Source organism: Mandrillus leucophaeus, unplaced genomic scaffold (genome assembly GCF_000951045.1).
Source record: "Mandrillus leucophaeus isolate KB7577 unplaced genomic scaffold, Mleu.le_1.0 Scaffold274, whole genome shotgun sequence".
NCBI lineage: Eukaryota > Metazoa > Chordata > Mammalia > Primates > Cercopithecidae > Mandrillus > Mandrillus leucophaeus.
This window is the reverse complement of record NW_012102854.1, coordinates 209699-230582: the sequence shown is the minus strand read 5'-3', so window position 1 is coordinate 230582 and position 20884 is coordinate 209699. Positions and strand designations below refer to the sequence as shown.

Genomic DNA, 20884 nt, shown 5'->3' with positions numbered 1-20884 from the left:
AAAAAAAAAAAAAAAAAAAACAAAACACTAAAAGATACCAAGAACTTCACTTAGAAGAAATTGATAAAGTAACTTTTCATCATTCAAAATTATTCATCCAGGCTGGGCATGGTGGCTCGCACCTGTAGTCCTGGCACTTTGGGAGGCTGAGGCAGGCAGATCACCTGAGGTCAGGGGTTCAAGACCAGCCTGGCTGACATGGTGAAACCCCATCTCTATTAAAAATACAAAAATTAGCCAGGCATAGTGGAGGGTACCTGTAATCCCAGGTACTTGGGAGGCTGATGCAGGAGAATCATTTGAACCTGGCAGGCAGAGATTGCAGTGAGCCAAGATCGCCCCACTCCACTCAAGCCTGGGCAACTAGAGTGAGACTCCACCTCAAAAATAAAAATTATCCATCCTGCTCAGAGCTTAAACAATATAAGCAAATATCTCCTATGTTATTCTTTGATTAAATATTGGGTTCATCTATGTTAGTTTTTTTCATGTATCTTCATGAGTGAAATTTTTTCTGGAATTCGTGTTCAAGAGCTATCCCATCTACTTCTGTACAGTTATCTAGTCTTATATGTTTGTTGTTTTGTTTTTGACAGGGTCTTGCTCCATCAACCAGGCTGCAGTGCAGTGGGGTGATCACAGCTTACTGCAGCCTCAAACTCCTGGGCTCAAGCAATCCTCTCACCTCAGCCTCCTGAGTAGCTGGGACTACAGGCATGTGCCACCATACCTGGCTAATTTATTTTTTGCAGAGATGGGGGTCTCCCTATGTTGTCCAGGCAAGTCTGGAACTTCTGGGTTCAAGTGATACTCCTGTCTCAACCTCCCAGAGTATTCGGATTATAGGCATGAGCCACTGTGCTCAGCCTCATCTTACATGATACTTTTTTCTATGTTTTGAACTTTTTTGGTTGTTTTTGAAACTGAATCACATTTAATAATGTTTTCCTAGGAAAAAAACCACCCACATATAAAAATCATGTCTAACAGAGCTCACATACTTATGTTAATACCAAAAAATATCCCCTAAACATATAGTTGTATCCCATTTCTCCTTTCTTATAGCACTGACAAAGCCTAATAATTAATAGTTTTCTTCAAAGGACTAGATTTTGATGAAAAACGTATATTTTTTTTATTCCATGATTTCAACTTTTCATTAAGCCTTTCCATTCATTCTTTTGGGTATTTGTTCTTATTCTACCTTGCTGAGTAATCATTATTTAACTCAATAAATATTTGAGGCCCTACAACACTACAGGCACTGTCCTAAGTGCTGGGGATACAGTGGTGATGATAAACAAACTGCCCTCAGTCTTGGTTTTATACACAGCAATTTCTATTGATAACTGTGTTAGTTATTTCACAGGATTTAAAATATAGGTCTCATTATCATTCTAAATCATCTGTAATTTCACTTTTTATATGCTCTTTAAGAACGGTTTATATGTAGTACTAAATTTCCAAGAGGTAAGAATCCATATGGCTATCTGCTAGTTTCTGAGTTATAACTGTGGTGAAAAATGAATTATATGACACTTGGCTTTAGAAATTTGTTAGAGAGAAATCATTTCTGAATGTCTTTTAAAAAACTGCTGAACACTCAACAACCCCACTTTCACTAAAGTCACAAGGCTTTCTTTTATAGGTTTTTTTGATGTAGCATGTGAAATTAATACTCATCCAAAGCTTTCTTCATTGTATTTTACTGATTTTTTTCAGAATTAACATTCTGATGTTCAATAAGACATAAATAGAGATGACTTATTTGTCTATCATCATTGTCTTAAAGTCCTCCTCTCATAAAATGGCTTAATACCAATACAAATAACAGTCACTAAGTCACGTAAATCTCAAATCATTCAACCCTTACAATCTAATGAATAAGATTAAACAGACATAGATTTAAGATACTTTCCAAAAAACATATAGAGGCAAGATGTATTGAAACAAGACATGCCAAATAAATTGTATGACATAGTTCAAGGCTTTTCTAGATTAATTAATTACATGATTTTTGTGGAAGTACAACAGAATTTTGCTAATGATGAAAGATTTCCAAAATGAATTGTATATAAATTCTTGTGGGTTTTTTTTTTTTTTTTTGGAGATGGGGTCTTTCTCTGTCACCCAGGCTAGAGTGCAGTGACGTGATCTTGACTCACTGCAACCTCCACCTCCCAGGTTCAAGCAATTCTCATGCCTCAGCCTCCCAAGTAGCTGGGACTACAGGCGTGTGCCACCATGCCCAGCTAATTTTTGTATTTTTAGTAGAGGCGGAGTTTCACCATGTTGGTCAGGCTGGTCTTGAACTCCTGACCTCAGGTGATCCACCCACCTCCGCTTCCCAAAGTGCTAGGATTACAGGCGTGAGTCACCTTGCCTGGCCGAATTATATATAAATTCTTTATGGAACATCTCTGATAAGAATGTTTTGAGAATTATTCAAAAAGAATTAATGCTATCATCTCATAAAATTTTACCCTGATATTCTGCAATGATCAGTAATTTCCTTCCTATATTGATTGCATGGTGAATTATCTGCTGCTGCTTCTGGATGTGTGCCCTGTTAAAATGCCTTCCAATATTACTTATATTTGTGGGGTTCCTCAAGAGAAAAAAATAAATGATGTCAATTAAGAAGTCATGAATAAAGCCCTTCCTACACTTTTATATAATATTTCACAAGAGTGAAATGAAGTGAGAGCTCGAAGAAAATGCTTTCTCAAAATCTTTAAATTCATAGGATTTCTCAAAAGTGTAAATATTCTGGTGTTGAGCAAAGCTTGACTCATGACTAAAGGAGTTCCCATAGTCTGTCCATTCACAGAGATTTGCACCATTATGAATTTTTTGTTCAGTAAAATATGAATGGTGACTAAAGATGTGGCTACTTTTCTTGCATCCATAAGGTTCTGCATCAGTATGAATTCTCTTATGTCGTGTAAGCTGTGAACCCCAGATAAAAGATTTCCCACATTCTTTACATACATAAGGTTCCTCACCAGTATGCATTCTCTGATGTCGAGTAAGTTGTGAACCCCAGAGAAAGGCTTTTCCACATTCTTCACATTCATATGGCCTCTTTCCAGTATGAATTTTCTGATGTCGATTAAGTTCTGAACCACGAAAAAAGGTCTTCCCACATTCCTTGCATTCATAGTCTCTCTCACCAGTATGAATTTTCTGATGTCGATTAAACTCTGAGCCATGAAGAAAGGTCTTTCCACAATCCTTACATTCATAGGATTTCCTCTCATTATGAATTTTCTCATGTTGAGCAAGATACGAAGGCCAAGTAAAAGTCTTCCCACACTGCTTACATTCATAAGGTTTCCTGCCAGTATGAATCCGCTGATGTCGAGCAAGGTGTGAGCTCCAAATATAGGCTTTCCCACATTTCTCACATTCATAAGGTTTCCTACCAACGTGAACATTCAGATGTTGAGCAAGATTTGAACCACGAATAAAGGCTTTTCCACATTCCTTGCACTCATGAGATTTCTCACCTGTATGAATTCTCTGATGCTGAGTTAGGTGTGATCCACGAGTAAAAGCTTTCCCACACTCCTGACATTCATAAGGTTTTTCACCAGTGTGAATTCTCTGATGTTTAATAAGATGTGATCGCTGACTAAAGGCCTTTCTACATTCATTACATTCATAGGGTTTTTCACCAGTATGAATTCTCTGATGTCGAGTAAGATCTGAGCCACAACTAAAGGCCTTCCCACATTCCTTACATTCATAAGATTTCTCACCAGTATGAATTCGCTTATGGACACTAAGCTGTGAATGAAATCTAAAGGCTTTCCCACATTCCTTACATTTAAAAGGTTTCTCACCAGTATGAATTCTCTTATGACCAGTAAGACTTGAACGTAAACTAAAAGACTTCCCACATTCTTTACATTCATATGTTTTCTTAACAGTGTGAACTGTCTGATGTTGAGTAACTTCTGAATCAGGAAGAAAGGTATTCCCACATTCTTTATCTTCACAGAATTTCTCAATTGTGTGAATTAACTGATGTTGAGTATGATCTGAGCTAGAAATAAAGGCTTTCCCCAATTCTTTAAATTCATTCAGTTTGTCTCCTGTGTTAAGTCTCTGGTGTAGATTAAAGGCTGTGTGCTGGTTAAAAGTGGGCCTTTTTTCACAGGTGAGTATCACCTGCTTGAAACATTCCTCTTGATTATCTTGTAGTGTTTGAAACTGAACATTGCCTTCCCAATCACCTCTAAAACATAAACATTCAAGGCTGTGGTTTTTACAAATTTTCATTATTTCCAGTTGGGCTATTTCTCTCTCACAAATGCCATTTTTTGGTAATAACTTCTTGGTCTGACACCTGGACTGCATGTCTGAAAAATAAGATAAAAACATCATACTGTTTTATGTACAAAAAGCAATAAAACTTCTAAAATAGATGTAGAAAATATTGAAATAAAGCATATGAGAAGTGAATGGCTTAAAAAATTCTCAAATATGAGCAATATGAAAAAAAGGGCAAGAAATAAGTAGAAATTTAAAAGAAATAATGTAAGTTGAGTCAAGTGATGAGAAGTATATTTTATTTTGATCATATTCATCTGAGGAGCTCAATAAAAAATGATTATCCAGGTATCACCTCAATAACAGAATAATAAGTCATAAAATATCTACAAGTTTGCAAGTACTATGGTGAATGTCTTATATAATTCAGAGCTTAAAAACAGGAATGCTGGGAAATGGCAGAGTATCAGTCCAATATGAGGGAAGCAATCTGATCCAGAGTTACCAAACTAGGATCTCAATACCAGGGTATGCTGTATTTAGGTTAAAGGAGATAATTATGGGTGACAGTTTAGACAGAAAAATAGTTTGAAGCCAGGTACAGTGATTCACACCTGTAATCCCAGCACTTGGGAAGGCTGAGGCAGATTGCTTGAGCTTAGAAGTTCGAGACCAGCCTAGGCAACATGGCAAAACCCCATCTCTATAAAAAAGCAGCCAAGAATGGTGGTGCATGCCTGTGGTCCTAGCTACCTAGAAGGCTGAGGTGGCAGGATCACCTGAGCCTAGAAGGTTGAGGTTGCAGGGAGCCATCATCACACGACTGCACTCGAGCATGGGTGACAGAGTAAAACCCTGTCTTAACAACAACAAAAAATTAGTTTGAGAATTTTTTTCAAGGGGGAAGGAGTCAGGCAAAAGCTGAGAATAAGTAGGACTCTTCCGTGACTCTTTTTTTTAAATATATATTTAGGATCAAGTACTATTGTTTTCAGTTTTTCTTGGGGGACAGAGCAAGTACTCTAGCAGTGACTCAATGAATTGAAAGGCAGTTTAGTTATGAAGTATGAGCAGTAATGTACTGCAATGGAAAGAGGACAAACTGCAGTTTCAGACTCCAGTTCTCTTTACTAAAACTACTTTTTAGGTGATTGGAAAATTACTGAGCTTGACTGAGCTCTTAATTTTTCATATCATAAAAAGGAATAAATCATCACTTTGCAGAGGTTCGTTGCAAGGATTGGGAATAATATGCTATTTCTATTAAGTGCCTGACACAGGGTAAGTGTTGAATAATCAGTAGATGATGATGATTATTAGAGAGGAAAAGCTGGGGAATATGGGGAACTAGACAAGTCAGAGTTTGTCTTTTTTTTTTTTTTTTTTGAGATGGAGCCTCACTCTGTCACTGCACTCCAGGTTGGAGTGCAGTGGCGCAATCTCAGCTCACTGCAACCTCCACCTCCTGGGTTCAAGCGATTCTCCTGCCTCAGCCTCCCAAGTAGCTGGGATTACAGGTGCCCACCACCATGCCCAACTAATTTTTGTATTTTTAGTAGGGATGGGGTTTCGCTATGTTGTCCAGGCTGGTTTTGAACTCCCGACCTCAGGTGATTCGCCCGCCTCGACCTTCTAAAATTCTGTGATTACAGGCATGAGCCACCGCGCCTGGCTGGGCTTGTCTTTTATGACACTGTGTTCTTCTGGTTGTACTTCATGTGCCCTAACTGTTCTTCTGCCACTTCCTCCTCACTGTGACCAGAAACTGTTATCACCCATTACTCTAATTTTCAGCTAAGCAGTCTATTAGGTCTTCTCTTAATGTTCCCTGTATGCAGAAATGTATGGCCATGCTCCAGTCACAGAAGAGGACAAAAAGTTTCTTAAGAGATAATATATTCTTTGTTAATTCTGTTAAACCTAAAATGAGCAAATACATAAATGTTGGTTGAAAGAATGAACTAATAAGAATGAACTAACAAATGCAGGCAATGTACAATCAAGGAGAAGCTAGGAAAAATGAGAAAAATTCAAAAGGGATGGGTAAAATTTAAAAAATGAGGTCAAAAATGTTTGGTTTGGTTTTGTTTTTTTACAGAATGAAGAATTTTATGAAAATCTAAATTTCAAAAAAGGGAGATGGGAAGGAACTTGATCCAAGTCATAGATAAAATAAGCACCACTGGAGAAAAGAATGGCACTTACCTTTTTGTTACATGAGTGAAAAATGAGAGCACAAAAATAGACCAGTGTTTGGAGTGAAGAGAAAGTTCTTTTGGAAAAGGTTTTGTCTCTATCTAGGCCTCAGACCTTTTTTTTTTTTGAGATGGAGTCTCAAAAGAATCTCGGCTAACTGCGACCTCTGCCCTCCAGGTTCAAGCAATTCTCCTGCTTCAGCCTCCCGAGTAGCTGGGACTATAGGTGTGTGTCAGCACACTGGCTAGTTTCTGTATTTTTAGTAGAGACAGGGTTTCACCGTGTTGGCCAAGCTGGTCTCGAACTCCTGATCTCAGGTGGTCTGCCTGTCTCAGCCTCCCAAAGTGCTGCAATTACAGGAGTGAGCCACGGCACCCAGCCAGTTTTTTTGTTTTTGTTTTTATCCCGAGACAGAGTCTTACTCTGTTGACCAAACTGGAGTGCAGTGGCATGATCTCAGCTCACTGCAACCTCTGCCTCTCTGGTTCCACAATTCTCCTGCCTCAGCCTCCCACGTAGCTGGGACTATAGGCACGCATCGCCATGCCCGGTTCATTTTTTGTATTTATTTATTTATTTTTTAGTAGAAATGGGGTTTCACCATGTTGCCCAGGCTGGTCTTAAACTCCTGAGCTCAGGCAACCCACCAAAGTGCTAGGATTACAGGCGTGAGCCACCACACTTGGCCCATTTTTTGGTCTTAAGGGGATATTCCAGACCAGTATTTTAGAGGTGTTGCTGCCTCACTATGCAGCTGAGCTGTTGTCCACAACAATGGCCTCCTTGTGCCTGTTCAGCCCTCACTCACCTGGGCAAGGTCCTCTTGTCTCATCCCTCAGAATCTTCCAGGGCTCTTTCCCTTTCTCCAATAAAGAGAACACTTCTGGCTGATAAATGCAAAGACCTGCCCAGAAGATAAGAAACAGCAAAGAACCACATTGTAAAGATTCTAAAATTTGCGACTACTTCTTTGGTTACTAAGGAAGAGAAAACAATTACAGGCAGGGCAAAAATAAGTTATAAAGGATGGGAAAGATGGAGGTGCCCACTGATGATAACTATAGCCAGATTTACAAAGCACAAACCATTTTCCAGAAAACAAAGGTCAGAAGTTACCCTGGACATTTAAAAGACAATTAAAAAAAAAAAATCACAATACAGAAAGCAGGAATTTCTAAGGTAAATGCCAAATCTTACCCAGTGAGACCAAGTTGCTGTAGTTCTCCAACATCACATCTCTGTATAAATCCCTCTGTTCCAGGTCCAGGCACTCCCACTCCTCCTGACAGAAATCTACAGCCACATCCCTGAACATCATCAGCTATTGAAAGAACAAGTCCAGGTATTAATGGTGAACTTTTAAAAAATAATAACCCCTTTAGATGAAAGGGGAAAGGCTGGAAAGGGGCACTGCAGGGAGTGGGGCATATACTGGGGAAAAAACTAGAGTTGGCTGCCTGTGGTTTCAGGGGAAATGATATGGGAATAAGCGTGACTAAAGCCAAGTGTCTACATGCTCGTTTTTTTTGTTCTTTTTTGAGACAGAGTCTTGCTCTGTCACCCAGACTGGAGTGCAGTGGTGCAATCTCGACTCACTGCAACCTCTGCCTCCCAGGTTTAAGTGATTCTTGTGCCCCAGCCACCCTAACAGCTGGGATTACATATGCGCACCACCGCGCCCGGCTAATTTTTTGTATTTTTAGTAGAGACAGGGTTTCTCAATGTTGGCCAGGCTGGTCTTGAACTCCTGACCTCAAATGATCCACCCACCTCGGCTCCCAAAGTCCTAATGAGCCACTGCACCTGGCTACATGCTCGTAAAAACTCCTGTTGCTCAGTCACCACATCTTTATGATCTTCAAATCACAAATACCAAAACATCAGAATGGCAGCCCAGAATAACAGACATCATATGAGTTTTTTGTTGATACCACTGAGAGGCTACACCAGCCTGGAAGAACCCCAGATTCATTATGTGAGAAAAGTAGGGGGTTTTATTGGTTGTAAGGAGTCTCTACTGTGCACAAACAGACTTGTGCATACAGTCTTTGGCCCAGGTAACTGTCCTTTGCTTAAGCTACTACTTTTAGTTGAATTTTCTATTAGTTTAAATTGAGAGAATTCTCAAGAGATACACTCCCTGAATATTATTTTCTATGGACAATGTGTAGAATCTCCAGGCTCTTTGCTAAGCAGCTGACACTCAGCAAATTCAGTGTCATAAGAGATTACTGTGAAAGTCATCAAATGAGTTTTTTGTTGACACCACTGAGAGGCTATACCAGCCTGGAATAACTAACCCTGGATTGTTAATTAAATTAACCTCTCATTAATTTCCTGGAAAATTCCAGATCTGTGTGAACTCAACCTCCCATCGTATCGGCTAAGGAAAGCATCACAAAGGGCCACATACCTAAATGAATACCAACCAACACCAACTCCCATCTTGATTAAATACAACATCCCATTCTACAGAGTAAATAAAAGCCTTTATGTAGTATGTCCCGTTTAATTGTTCCATCCCATCTTGTTAAGCTACGGGTTTGAAATGAAAAGTCTTTACTGTTCCCCTTAAGGAAATGTATTTCTCCTCTTCAGTGCTCTGCCAGATTAGGACACAGGAGATACTGAAAGCCCTGGTGGGTAGATTTGGTCATACTGGTTGGAGAAAAGAGATATCTAGGGAAAGCATTGGACTGTTTCACAGTCATTACTTATGACGCTCAGTAGTGATTCAAGTAAGCAGTTAAGGATAAGCAATAAAAATATTCACATGATTTGATATAAATGGGTTACATTTTTGGAGAGAGGCGATTCCAACTCACATGGACCATGACTTAACATTCCAAGTCTACCAGTCCTTCTCTGGATTCTTCTCTTGGTGAGGCAGTGTGCTGGGAAAGCAGAGCTAGAAAGAAAAAATCACGAGGTCAGGCCTTTCTCAGAGCGCTCAAATGGACAAACAGGAATGCCATTTTCTTCCTTGGAGGTAGGTCAGAAGGAACCTGAAGAAATCCTGGCCCTATCCAAAACCAGAGAGAGTCAACAAAAGCAGGATGAAGTTTCAGTCTAATCACTTATGCCAAAATCATGACATGGGATCAGGATACTACTAGATAAGTCAATTCTGGCTTGCCCTAAACTCATATATACATACATTAACATTTATCCTCAAGCCACCTATGAATGTCAGTTACTTGTCTCATTTAAAAGATCAGGAAATGGGTCACTTGCTCAAATTCACTATTAGGAAATATCATAGGTTTGCTGAATGCAAAGCTCGTTCACTTGGAATACCTCTGGATTTCAGGATTTTTTATTTTACTGAGTGAAGGATGAGCTGGACCTTTCCTTATCGGAGCAGCCCATGATCTCTGCCTCCTGTGTTTTCATTGACACTGAGCAGCAGGGTGACTTTTTCATGAAAGGAACACAAAGATGGAAGGAAGGCTGGGTTGGGCGAGCAGTCAGTTTTGTGAAGCAAGGACTTTTATTAAAGAAATATATTGAAGCCTCTCTGAGTCTAGCTTTGCACTTAGCAAAAGGGAATCAGATAAATAAGTTGCAGGACTAACTATCAAGGAATTCACAGTCAGAAAGGTAAAGAGGCAATTACAATACTGTAGGAAATAAAGGTAATCGTGGTTATGAAAGGAGCCAACTAGTTCTAAGGAGCCCAAACCAAAACTAGTTTTTAAGAGAAAGTTTCCTGTAGGAGATGGTACTTCAGCTGACTCTTGAGGGGCTGTTCTGTGTGGGAAATGCACGAGGGGAGAAGAAAAGAAACACACACAATACCTTTAAGAGTAAACAACCTTTATCCCACGTAAATGGCAATGCAGATATAATAAGCAAATGATATAATAAGCAAATTGCAATGGGAAGGGGAGAAGGGAAAATATATATATACTTACATACACATACATATATATACACACACACATACATATACATATATGTATATATTCACCTAACTATGAAGGATTCACCACCAGACTGGAAAGCAACAGCCTGGGCTCCAGGGTCACACATTACACTCACCAGACTATGGAGGATTCATCACCAGACTGGGAAGCAACAGTCTGGGCTCCAGCGTCGGCCACCCCTCTGTGCACAGACGAGGAGAGGTCTCATGAAGCTTTGGCGCAGTCTGGGACCTTAGCTCTTTTTGTAACACGTTGTTTGGCCTGAGGCCCAGTCACAAGGGCCCTGATTCACGACTGGGCTCAAGGAACACAAAAAGGTCAAGTCGTTTTTGCAATTGTCTATTGTTTTTCAATAACTAATGTATAGGAATAGATTGAAATAGAGATTTCTCTGAAACAGCGCTGGATGAGTGCCTCAAGGGGCTCACACAACCTGTCCTGGGACTTGGTGACCATTGTTTGTGTCCATGTTCAACTGAGTTCAAATTTAATATTTAACTTCTCCTCCACAGGGGCTCACCAGAGAAGACAGGGCAAGGTGAGGGGGATATCCTAGCAGAGGAAACAACATGTGCCAGTCAAGCAAAGGTATCTTTGTGCATTCGAGGAACACAGAGTGAGAGGAAAGACCAGTGGCAGGTGGGGATGTATAAAGCAGGGATCCTGTTATGAAAAGGTCTAAAAAAATAGGCTATAGCATTTGGACGTTATTTCAGAAGTAATAAGAAAGCATTCTGCATTTTTAAAGTAAGGTTTAAAAATATTTCTAATCAAAGATAAAACAAAGTTGGTGTGAGAGGGTAAAGACTGATATACACAATCTGAGGAGTTCATAAAAATTCCATGTAAAGCATGTAGTAGGAATTGGTCCTAGGAGACAGAGAGCTTCAGCGGCATAGAGAACTTTAAGAACTTTTCCAAGAGTGGAGGGCTGGAGAATAAATTGTGAACTAAAATATATTTTGTGTTTGAGAACATGAAGAACTTGAGAGTGACTATTACACAGTTTTAAGAAAAAAAATAGTTCTTTAAAATAATTTAAAAAATTTTTTTAGCCGGGTACAGTGGCTCACACCTGTAATCCCAGCACTGTGGGAGGCCAAGGCAGGTGGATCACCTGAGGTCGGCAGTTCGAGACCAGGCTGACCAACATGGAGAAACCTTGTCTTACCTAAAAATATAAAATTAGCCGGGCATGGTGGCGCATGCCTGTAATCCCAGCTACTCAGGAGGCTGAGGCAGGAGAATCGCTTGAACCTGGGAGGCGGAGGTTGCAGTGAGCCGAGATCACGCCATTGCACTCCAGCCTGGGCAACAAAAGCGAAACCCTGTCTTGAAAAAAAGAGAAAAAATATTTTTAGAGACAGCATCTCAAACTGTCAGTCATGCCGGAGTACAGTGGTGCAATCACAGTTTACTGTTGCCGCAAACTGCTAGGCTCAGGTGATCCTTCCACCTCAGCCTGCTGAATAGGGTGGGACTACAGGCATGCACCACTTTGTCTGGCTAATTTATTTTATTTTTGTTGAGACGGGGTCTCGCTATGTTGCCCAGGCTGGTCTCAAACTCCTGGCCTCAAGAAATACTCTCCCACCTTGGCCTCCCAAAGTGCTGGAATTACAGGTGTAGGCCACCATGTCTAGCCAAGAACTAGTTCTAATCCTGATATTCCTCTTCCTGGAAACCAGGTAGACAGAAACAAGAAAATCAAAGTAAATCCCAACCACCAGGAAACTAAGAAAATGAACAGACTCCAAATTATTTGGAAATGTGAAAAGAAAATGAAAGAACGGAATGGGTGTGGAAGGCACAGTGATGCTACAAAGCAAAACAAATGAGAAATATCCATTCCTATGGGGAGTAGACCATATCCTCAATGAAAGGGTCTGTGAGCAGGAATAATGTCAAAAGGAGGTGGTAAAAGGAAGTCTGAAAATGTCACGGGGATTCAAGGTGACAAAACACATTGGCTGTATTCATTTTAAAAAAAACACAAAACAGCTTTATTGAGATGTAATTCACACACCATACAATTAAGCCATTTACAGTCAACAATTCAGTGCTTCTTAGTATGTTCACAAATACGTGCAACCACAAGTCAATGTTAGAATATTTTCATCACTTCAAAAAGAACCTCTATCCCCTTAGGCTATCACTCCCTGGCCTCCCCACTGCCACACTTGCCCCATACTTAGCCTTAAATAATGACTAATCTACTTTCTGTCTCTATAGATTTCCCTATTCTGGACTTTCATATGAATGGAATAACATATGTGGACTTGTTACTGGTTTCTTTCATTTAGCATAAGGTTTTCAAGGTTTATCCAAATTGTAGCATGAATCAGTACTTCATTCCTTGCTATGTCTGAATACTATTTCTGTAGATGAATAGACCACATTTTGTTTACCCATTCTTCTATTAATGGAAATTTGGGTTGTTTCCACCTTTTGACATTATTATTATTATTTCTGAGATGGAATTTTGCTCTTGTTGCCCCGGCTGGAGTGCAGTGGTGCTATCTGGGCTCACCACAATCTCTGCCTCCTGACAGTTGTTTTTAAAATGCCCAGCCAACAATTATTTTTAAAATACTGCTGTGAACATTCATGTAAACATTTTTGTTTGAGGCCGGGCGTGGTGGCTCATGCCTGTAATCCCAGCACTTTGGGAGGGCGGAGGTGGGCAGATCATGAAGTCAGGAGATCGAGACCATCCTGGCTAACACAGTGAAACCCCGCCTCTACTAAAAATGCAAAAATTAGCCGGGCGTGGTGGCTCATGCCTGTAATCCCAGCTACTCAGGAGGCTGAGGCAGGAGAATCACTTGAACCCAGGAAGCGGAGGTTGCAGTGAGCCGAGATCACACCATTGCACTCCAGCTTGGGCAACAAGAGTGAAACTCCGTGGCAAAAAAAAAAAAAAAAAAAAAAAAGTTTTTGTTGAATATCTATTTTGTAGTTTTCAGAGTATAAGTTTTATTTTCTATACAGAAGATCATGACATCTGCAAATAGAGATGCTCTTACTTCTGCTTCAATCTTTACTCCAGTGTCTTTTATTTCTTTTACTTCCCCAATTGCCAGTACACTGTTAAACAGAAGTGGGGATCTTTGTCTGGTCCCTGATCTTAGAGGGAAAACATCCAGTCTTTTACCATTAAGTATGATGTTGGCTGTGGGTTTTTCCTAGATATCAGGGTGAGGAAATTCCTCTTTATTCCTAGTTTGTAGAGTGTGTGTGTTTTTAAAAATCATAAAAGGGTATTGGCTTTTGTCAAATGCCTTATCTCTACTGAGATGATTGTGTGATTTTTGTTTTTTATTCTATTGATATGATACATCACATTAACTGACTTTTGATGGTAAGCCAACCTTGCATACCTGGGATAAATCCCACTCAGTCATGTTATATAATTCATTTTAGATGTTACTGGATTTGGTTTGCTAGTACTTTGTTGAGGATTTTTACACCCATATTCTTATGAGATATACTTTGTCTGGTTTCAGTATCTGGGTAATACTGGCCTCATAAAATGAGCTGGGGACTTGGCTGTATTCCTTAATTACAGCAGAAGACACTGGGTAAACTCAGAGCTGATAATAGGAGTCTTCCTGAACCAGTTGAGCTTCTGAATGGCAGAGAAGGCCTGGCTATTCAAAGGGAGCCAAATTTTTTAAAAATTGTCTTCTTCTGGGGTAACAGGGGAAGAAACTCTTGAGCAAAAAAACCTTAAAAACTACCCTTGCCCTATTCACTTTTTTCACAGGAAAATACCAGTGACAGCTATTCCAGAAAAATCTATTACATCCTCTCCAAAATATAAATTAGATATAACATGCCTAAGATAGTAGGCTGAGGTGGGCAGATCACGAGGTCAGGAGATTGAGACCATCCTGGCTAACACGGGGAAACCCTGTCCTTACTAAAAATACAAAAAATTAGCCAGGTGTGGTGGCATGTGCCTGTAGTCCCAGCTACTCGGGAGGCTGAGGCAGGAGAATCACTTGAACCCAGGAGGCAGAGGTTGCAGTGAGCCAAGATTGCACCACTGCACTCCAGCCTGGCGACAGAGCAAGACTCTGTCTCAAAATAAATAAATAAATAAATAAATAAATAAATACCCACAAAAAGCAAAGTTTTAAAAGTGTGTCAAAATTCCCCATGTACAAAAAAACTCACTAAAAAAATCAGAGAAGATGAAAATTATCACCCAACACTGCAGTCTGATTTTTAAAAAAGTATGATGTAATTGCAGCTCTAAAACAAGACCACAAGCAAAAATATGTGATCTCAGGAAAGAAGAGAAAGTAATAGATAGACCATAGGTGGGAGTTAGTAGAATTCAAAACTGAAAGAGAAAATAGGCTAAATCACATCAGAAATGAAGAATAAACTAGCTAGGTGCAGTGGCATGTGCCTATAGTCCCAGCTACTTGGGAGACTGAGTCTGGAGGATTGCTTGAGTCCAGGAGTTCAAGGTTGAGGCCAGCCTGGGCAACACAGTGAGATCCCATCTCTAATCAATAAATAAATCAACTACAAGGTGCACAAGATCTGACAAATGCCACAGAAAGTATAGTATGGAACAAAGAATACAGAAATTAATGAACAGAACAAAATTTAACAAAGAAAGGGATGAAAATCATTTGAAGAAGAAATGAAAAGAGAGATCCAATATGTGAAAGGCAGAGCACCTAAAGATGAAATCCAAATTAAGAGGATATATCTAAAACTATGATTTTAGCTGTATATCATATATATATATATATATAAACTACAGTTTTAATACTCAAGATGAATTTGATAAAATAAAGTGTAAATATAAATCATGAAAAGTGAAACCATATTACAGGTGAAAATGACCCAAAATAGTACCAAAACATTACCTAATAAAATTATTTGACTAAAACTCATGGGGAATCAAGGTAAAAATATCAAGTCACCTATAAGAAAAAGGAAATTCAGTTGTCATTAGACTTCTCCAGTGCTAAATTCAGTACCCCAAACAGTGGGGTAAATCTTCCAATATACTTGTGAAAAAAACAAACGAGGGAGTCAAAACATTTTTATATCCAGCCAAGCTGTCATTCGAGTACAAAGGATATAAGGAGTTTCATATCCTTTGCTATGACACAACTTAGGAAATACTGTTGATATGCGCTCTTTGAGAAGAAACTACTAGAAGACACATTCCAGCCACAAAAGAGACAATAGTGAAAGTTTCAGCAAAAGAATAGTAATGATGCTGAACATATTTAAATGCAAATCTAAATAAAATAGAGTGGAATTATGGTAGCCAGCATCCTGGATAGCCCCAAAGGTACCCAGTATGTGGTATTCACAACACTGTGTATCTGCCTCCTATACTGAATAGGATTAACTTGTATACCAATAAGGTACTGTGGAAATGATAGAGTATGAGACAGATTATAAAAGATACTGTGACTTCCACCTTATGCTCTGGAGAAAGCCAGTTGACATGTCAAAGGGACACTTAAGAAGCCCCATGGAGAGGTCCATATGGTGAGAAACTGAGGTCTATTGCCAATAGCCACATGAGAGCCATGTTGGAAGGTGATCCTCTAGTCCCAGTTGATAGCAGCCCTGGCCAAGAGTGTGACTGCAACCTCAAGAGACCCCGAGCCAGAACTTCCCAGGTAAGCCACTCCTGAACTCCTGATCCACAAAAAATGGTGTTAAGATAATAAATATTTATTGCTATTTTAGGGTAATATGTTTTACAGCAATAGATAACTAATATAGAAATGAAGATTAGAGAATAGAAAATAGACTAGCTCTAGCTTACTGATTGCCTCATTTGTGATAACTGAGAGATAAAGGGTGTCATTTCAAGCTGAAAATCAAGGGGAAGAAATTTAGAAATGTTTAAGAGTACAGCCAGGGCAGGAGGATTGCTTGAGGCCAGGAGTTTGAGGCCAGACTAAGCAGAAGAATGACCTTGTCTAAAAAAAACAAAACAAAACAAAACAAAAAAAATGTGAATACAAATGTAAGTCAAACAGGGCAAAATGTCAACTAAATTTCAACATACAAGCAAAAAGTAGGAAATTTAAATTTAAAATGACAGCACTTAGGAAAAATTCAAATTCCTATAACTAAATCTAACAATATATGTAATGCACAATGTCTTTTTGTTTGTTTGTTTTTAAAACAGAGTCTCACTCTGTCACCCAGGATGGAGTGCAGTGACACAATCTCGGCTCACTGCAACTTCCGCCTCCTGGGTTCAAGTAATTCTCCTGTCTCAGACTCCCGAGTAGCTGGGACTACAGGTACCAGCCACCATGCCAAGCTAATTTTTGTATTTTTAATAGAGACGGGGTTTCACCATATTATTCAGGTTGGTCTCGAACTCCTGACCTCAGGTGATCCACCTGCCTCAGCCTCCCAACATGCCGGGATTACAGGTGTGAGCCACTGTGCCCGGCCTGTACAATGTCTTTATATTAATTACTACAAATCATTAAAGAAGACCTAAACAAATGAAATAATTTATCACATTCTTGGGATGAAAGGCTGATAATTTTCAAGGTGTCAGTTTCCCCCCAATATAGTGGTATAGGAAGCTTAAAAGTAAAAGGATAGCAAAAGATATACCATGCAAATCATAATCAAAATAATGTTCAGGTGGCTCTAATATCAGATACAGTACATTTCAGAGCAAATAGCATGGAAGAAAGGATGGTCTTTCAATATACAGGGTGCCAGGTCAACTGAATTTATATGAGGAAAACAAATCATGATTTCCCCTCATGACATACACAAAAATCATTTCCAGGTTTATATACCTACATGTGATAGATAAATATAGATGAAAATACAGAATGTCTTCATACTTTGGGGATAAGCAAAGATTTGAATAAGATAAAGAGAGTATACACCATAAGAGAAAAATGATAATGATCAGACATTTTAAAAAGCAATTTCTGTTCATCAGAAAAGAGTGAGTGGGCTGGTCACGGTGGCTCATGCCTGTAATCCCAGCACTTTGGAAGGCTGAGGTGGGCAGATCACCTGAGGTCAGGAGTTCGAGACCAGCCTGACCAACATGGAGAAACCCTGTCTCTACTAAAAATACAAAATTAGCCAGATGTGGTGGCACATGCCTGTAATCCCAGCTACTCAGGAGGCTGAGGCAGGAGAATCACTTGAACCCGGGAGGCGGAGGTTGTGGTGAGCCAAGATCACACCATTGCACTCCAGCCTGGGCAACAAGAGCGAAACTCCATCTCAAAAAAAAAAAAGGGAAGAGAGTGAGTGAAAATGCAAACCTTGGGCTAAGAGATGATATATACAATACACAAAGCTGACAAGGGACTCACATTCAGATTATACGAAGAACTCTGAAGGATTAACAATGAAAGACAAGTTCCCCAACCTCTAGGCTAAGAACTTGAACTGGCACTTCCCAAAGGAAGATACACAAATGGACAATGCACATGAAAACAAAAGCACTCAACTTCCTTAGTCGTCAGTTAGGAAAACCACAATGCAATATCACTACATATCCAGCATATTGGCAAACATTTTATAGTCTGACAATGCCATGTGTTAACAAGAAGATGGATCAATTGGAATTTGCATAAACTGTTGATGGGAACTTTTAACTGGTGCAGCCATTTGGGAAAACTGACAGTATCTGCTTAAGGAAATTCACATACTCTTACTAATTCCTCTCCTTGAAATAACCCAATAGAAATGCATACATGTAAACACAAAATGACAAGTGCAAGAATGCTCTCATCATGATTATTCATGAGAATAATGTCTTGTCTGTATATATGATAAACTTCAGTAAAAAGCCTAGTTAGGAAGAAATACAGCATATTACAAGGCAAATACAAACCAAAAAATAAGCAGAGGCCATGATCTTGAGCATGCTAAAGGCTGCAATTCATAATAAGCATATAACAATCATTAATATCTGTATATCAACTAACAAAACAACAACAACTTTCATAAAGCAAAAGTTACAGGTTATATAAGAAATAAAATTTCGGCCGGGTGGGGTGGCTCATGCCTGTAATTCCAGCACTTTGGGAGGCCAAGGTGGGCGGATCACAAGGTCAGGAGTTCGAGACCAGCTTGGCCAATATGGTGAAACCATGTCTCTACTAAAAATACAAAAAAAATTAGCAGGGCATGGTGGCACATGCCTGTAGTCCCAGCTACTCAGGAGGCTGAGGCAGGAGAATTGCTTGAACCCAGAGGTTGCGGTGAGCCGAGATCACATCACTGCACTCCAGCCTGGGCAACAGAGGGAGACTCTGTCTCAAAAAAATAAATAAATAAGGGCCGGGCGCGGTGGCTCAAGCCTGTAATCCCAGCACTTTGGGAGGCTGAGACGGGCAGATCACAAGGTCAGGAGATTGAGACCATCCTGGCTAACATGGTGAAACCCTGTCTCTACTAAAAAATACAAAAAACTAGCCGGGCAAGGTGGTGGGTGTCTGTAGTCCCAGCTACTCGGGAGGCTGAGGTAGGAGAATGGCGTGAACCCGGGAGGCGGAGCTTGCAGTGAGCTGAGATCCAGTCACTGCACTCCAGCCTGGGTGGCAGAGTGAGACTCTGTCTCAAAAGAATAAATAAATAAATAAATAAAATAAAAATAAAAATAAATAAATAAAATACAATTTCATTAATACATCTCTCTCAATCCAAGACAAATCAAGTGCAAAGCAAAAAGTAAGTATAGACTGACCAGATGTTAGATCACAAATAAAAGTTCACTAAGTTCCAAAGTTTAAAAATAACACAATATAGCAAAACTGTATATTATTGGTGAAGTAGGGACCTACTTTACTGGAAATGTTCGACATAATCAATAGAGGCTGAGGTCCTCTTATGTCACAGGGATCGAGACTCCTCCACAACACTGAGGCCAAGACACTATACCACTGTATTAGTTTTCTACTGCCATGAGGTAGTGGCTTAAAATAATACAAATCTATTATCATATAGTTCAGTAGAAGTCTGAGTTGGGTCTTACTAGGCTAAAATCAAGGTGTTGGTAGGGCTGTGTTCCTTTCTGGAACCTCCAGGGGAGAATTCGTTTTCTTATGTTTTCCAGCTTCTAGAGGCCACCAACATTCTTTGGCTCAAGGCCCACTTCCTCTATGTAGCCAGCAATGTGGCATCTCTCTGACCATTCTTCTGTGGTCACACCTCCCTCTGACTTTAAACTCAGCCAGGAAAGGTTCACCGACTTTAAGGACCTGTGTCATTATATTGGTCCAACAAGTTAATCGCCCCCATTTCAAGGTTCTTAACTTAATCCCCTTTGCAAAGTCATTTTTGCCATATAAAGTACCATAGTCCTAGTTTCCAGGGATTAGGAAGTAAACATTGGTTGCAGGGCCATCATTCTGCCTACCTTGACCACTTTTATGGCTTCTATCTTAAACTTCCTTCTGAGAGATACTCGGTGAAGGAAATAATGTATACAGTGGTCCATTTCCAAGACAAAGTGCCTTGAATCAGTGTAGGTAAGCAAACTACAGAAGAAACAGGATATACTAGGCCCCTGCTTGAATGCATGATGCCTACTTGTCAGCCTCCCGCTTTCTCCCTTTCCCCCACTTAGTTGCCTTCACCCAAACCAAAGTTTAGTCTAAGACGAAAGTTTGCTAGCCTGCAAAATAGCTCGTTTTGTCTGCTCTTATCAGCCTGCCCAGCTACTTAGGTCATAAGCCAAATACCTGAAGAGCCGCTGAACTAGCTAGGGTTGCAATGCATTGTGGGCTGCAACCAAATGCAGCCAGACAAGCCTAAAAAAACAAACACAGCCGGGCACGGTGGCTCAAGCCTGTAATCCCAGCACTTTGGGAGGCCAAGACGGGTGGATCACGAGGTCAGAAGATCGAGACCATCATGGCGAACACGGTGAAACCCCGTCTCTACTAAAAAATACAAAAAACTAGCCGGGCGAGATGGCGGGCGCCTGTAGTCCCAGTTACTTGGGAGGCTGAGGCAGGAGAATGGTGTAAACCCGGGAGGCGGAGCTTGCAGTGAGCTGAGATCCAGCCACTGCACTCCAGCCTGGGCGACAGAGCGAGACTCCGTCTCAAAAACAAACAAACAAACAAAAACACACCTGGCTGGGTGCAGTGGCTCATGACTGTAATCCCAGCACTTTGGCAGGCTGAGGTGGGCGGATCACGAAGTCAAGAGATGGAGAACATCCTGGCCAACATGGTGAAACCCCATCTCTACTAAAAATAAAAAACTTAGCTGGGCGTGGTGGCACGTGCCTGTAGGCCCAGCTACTCGGGAGGCTGAGGCAGGAGAATCGCTTGAACCTGGGAGGCAGAGGTTGCAGTGAGCCGAGATTGCACCAAAACAAAAAACACCTGAAACCCCTACCCAACAATCAATAGGCAATGCCCGGGAAGATTGTGACCCCATAGTACTCAGCCTATGAGGAACCAGGGGAGGAACCTGTGCACTAGGGGATAAATTGCTTGTTG

General features: G+C 40.3%; 1 protein-coding gene across 5 annotated transcripts in view; it reads right to left on the bottom strand.

Annotated features, from left to right (window-relative positions):
- Positions 1-1690: 1690 nt before the first annotated feature.
- The window catches only part of ZNF790 (zinc finger protein 790), a 28504-nt gene continuing 9310 nt past the window's right edge, over positions 1691-20884 (bottom strand). For all 5 annotated transcript variants that reach the window (XM_011984770.1, XM_011984769.1, XM_011984768.1 and 2 more), the window contains exons 2-5: positions 9297-9379; positions 7669-7792; positions 7280-7375; positions 1691-4364 (exon numbers count right to left, since the gene is read on the bottom strand). In XM_011984770.1, the coding sequence (XP_011840160.1) occupies positions 2683-4364; positions 7280-7375; positions 7669-7792; positions 9297-9305 (1911 nt within the window). In that variant the 5' untranslated portion in view covers positions 9306-9379 and the 3' untranslated portion in view covers positions 1691-2682. The remainder of the gene's footprint in view (positions 4365-7279; positions 7376-7668; positions 7793-9296; positions 9380-20884) is intronic.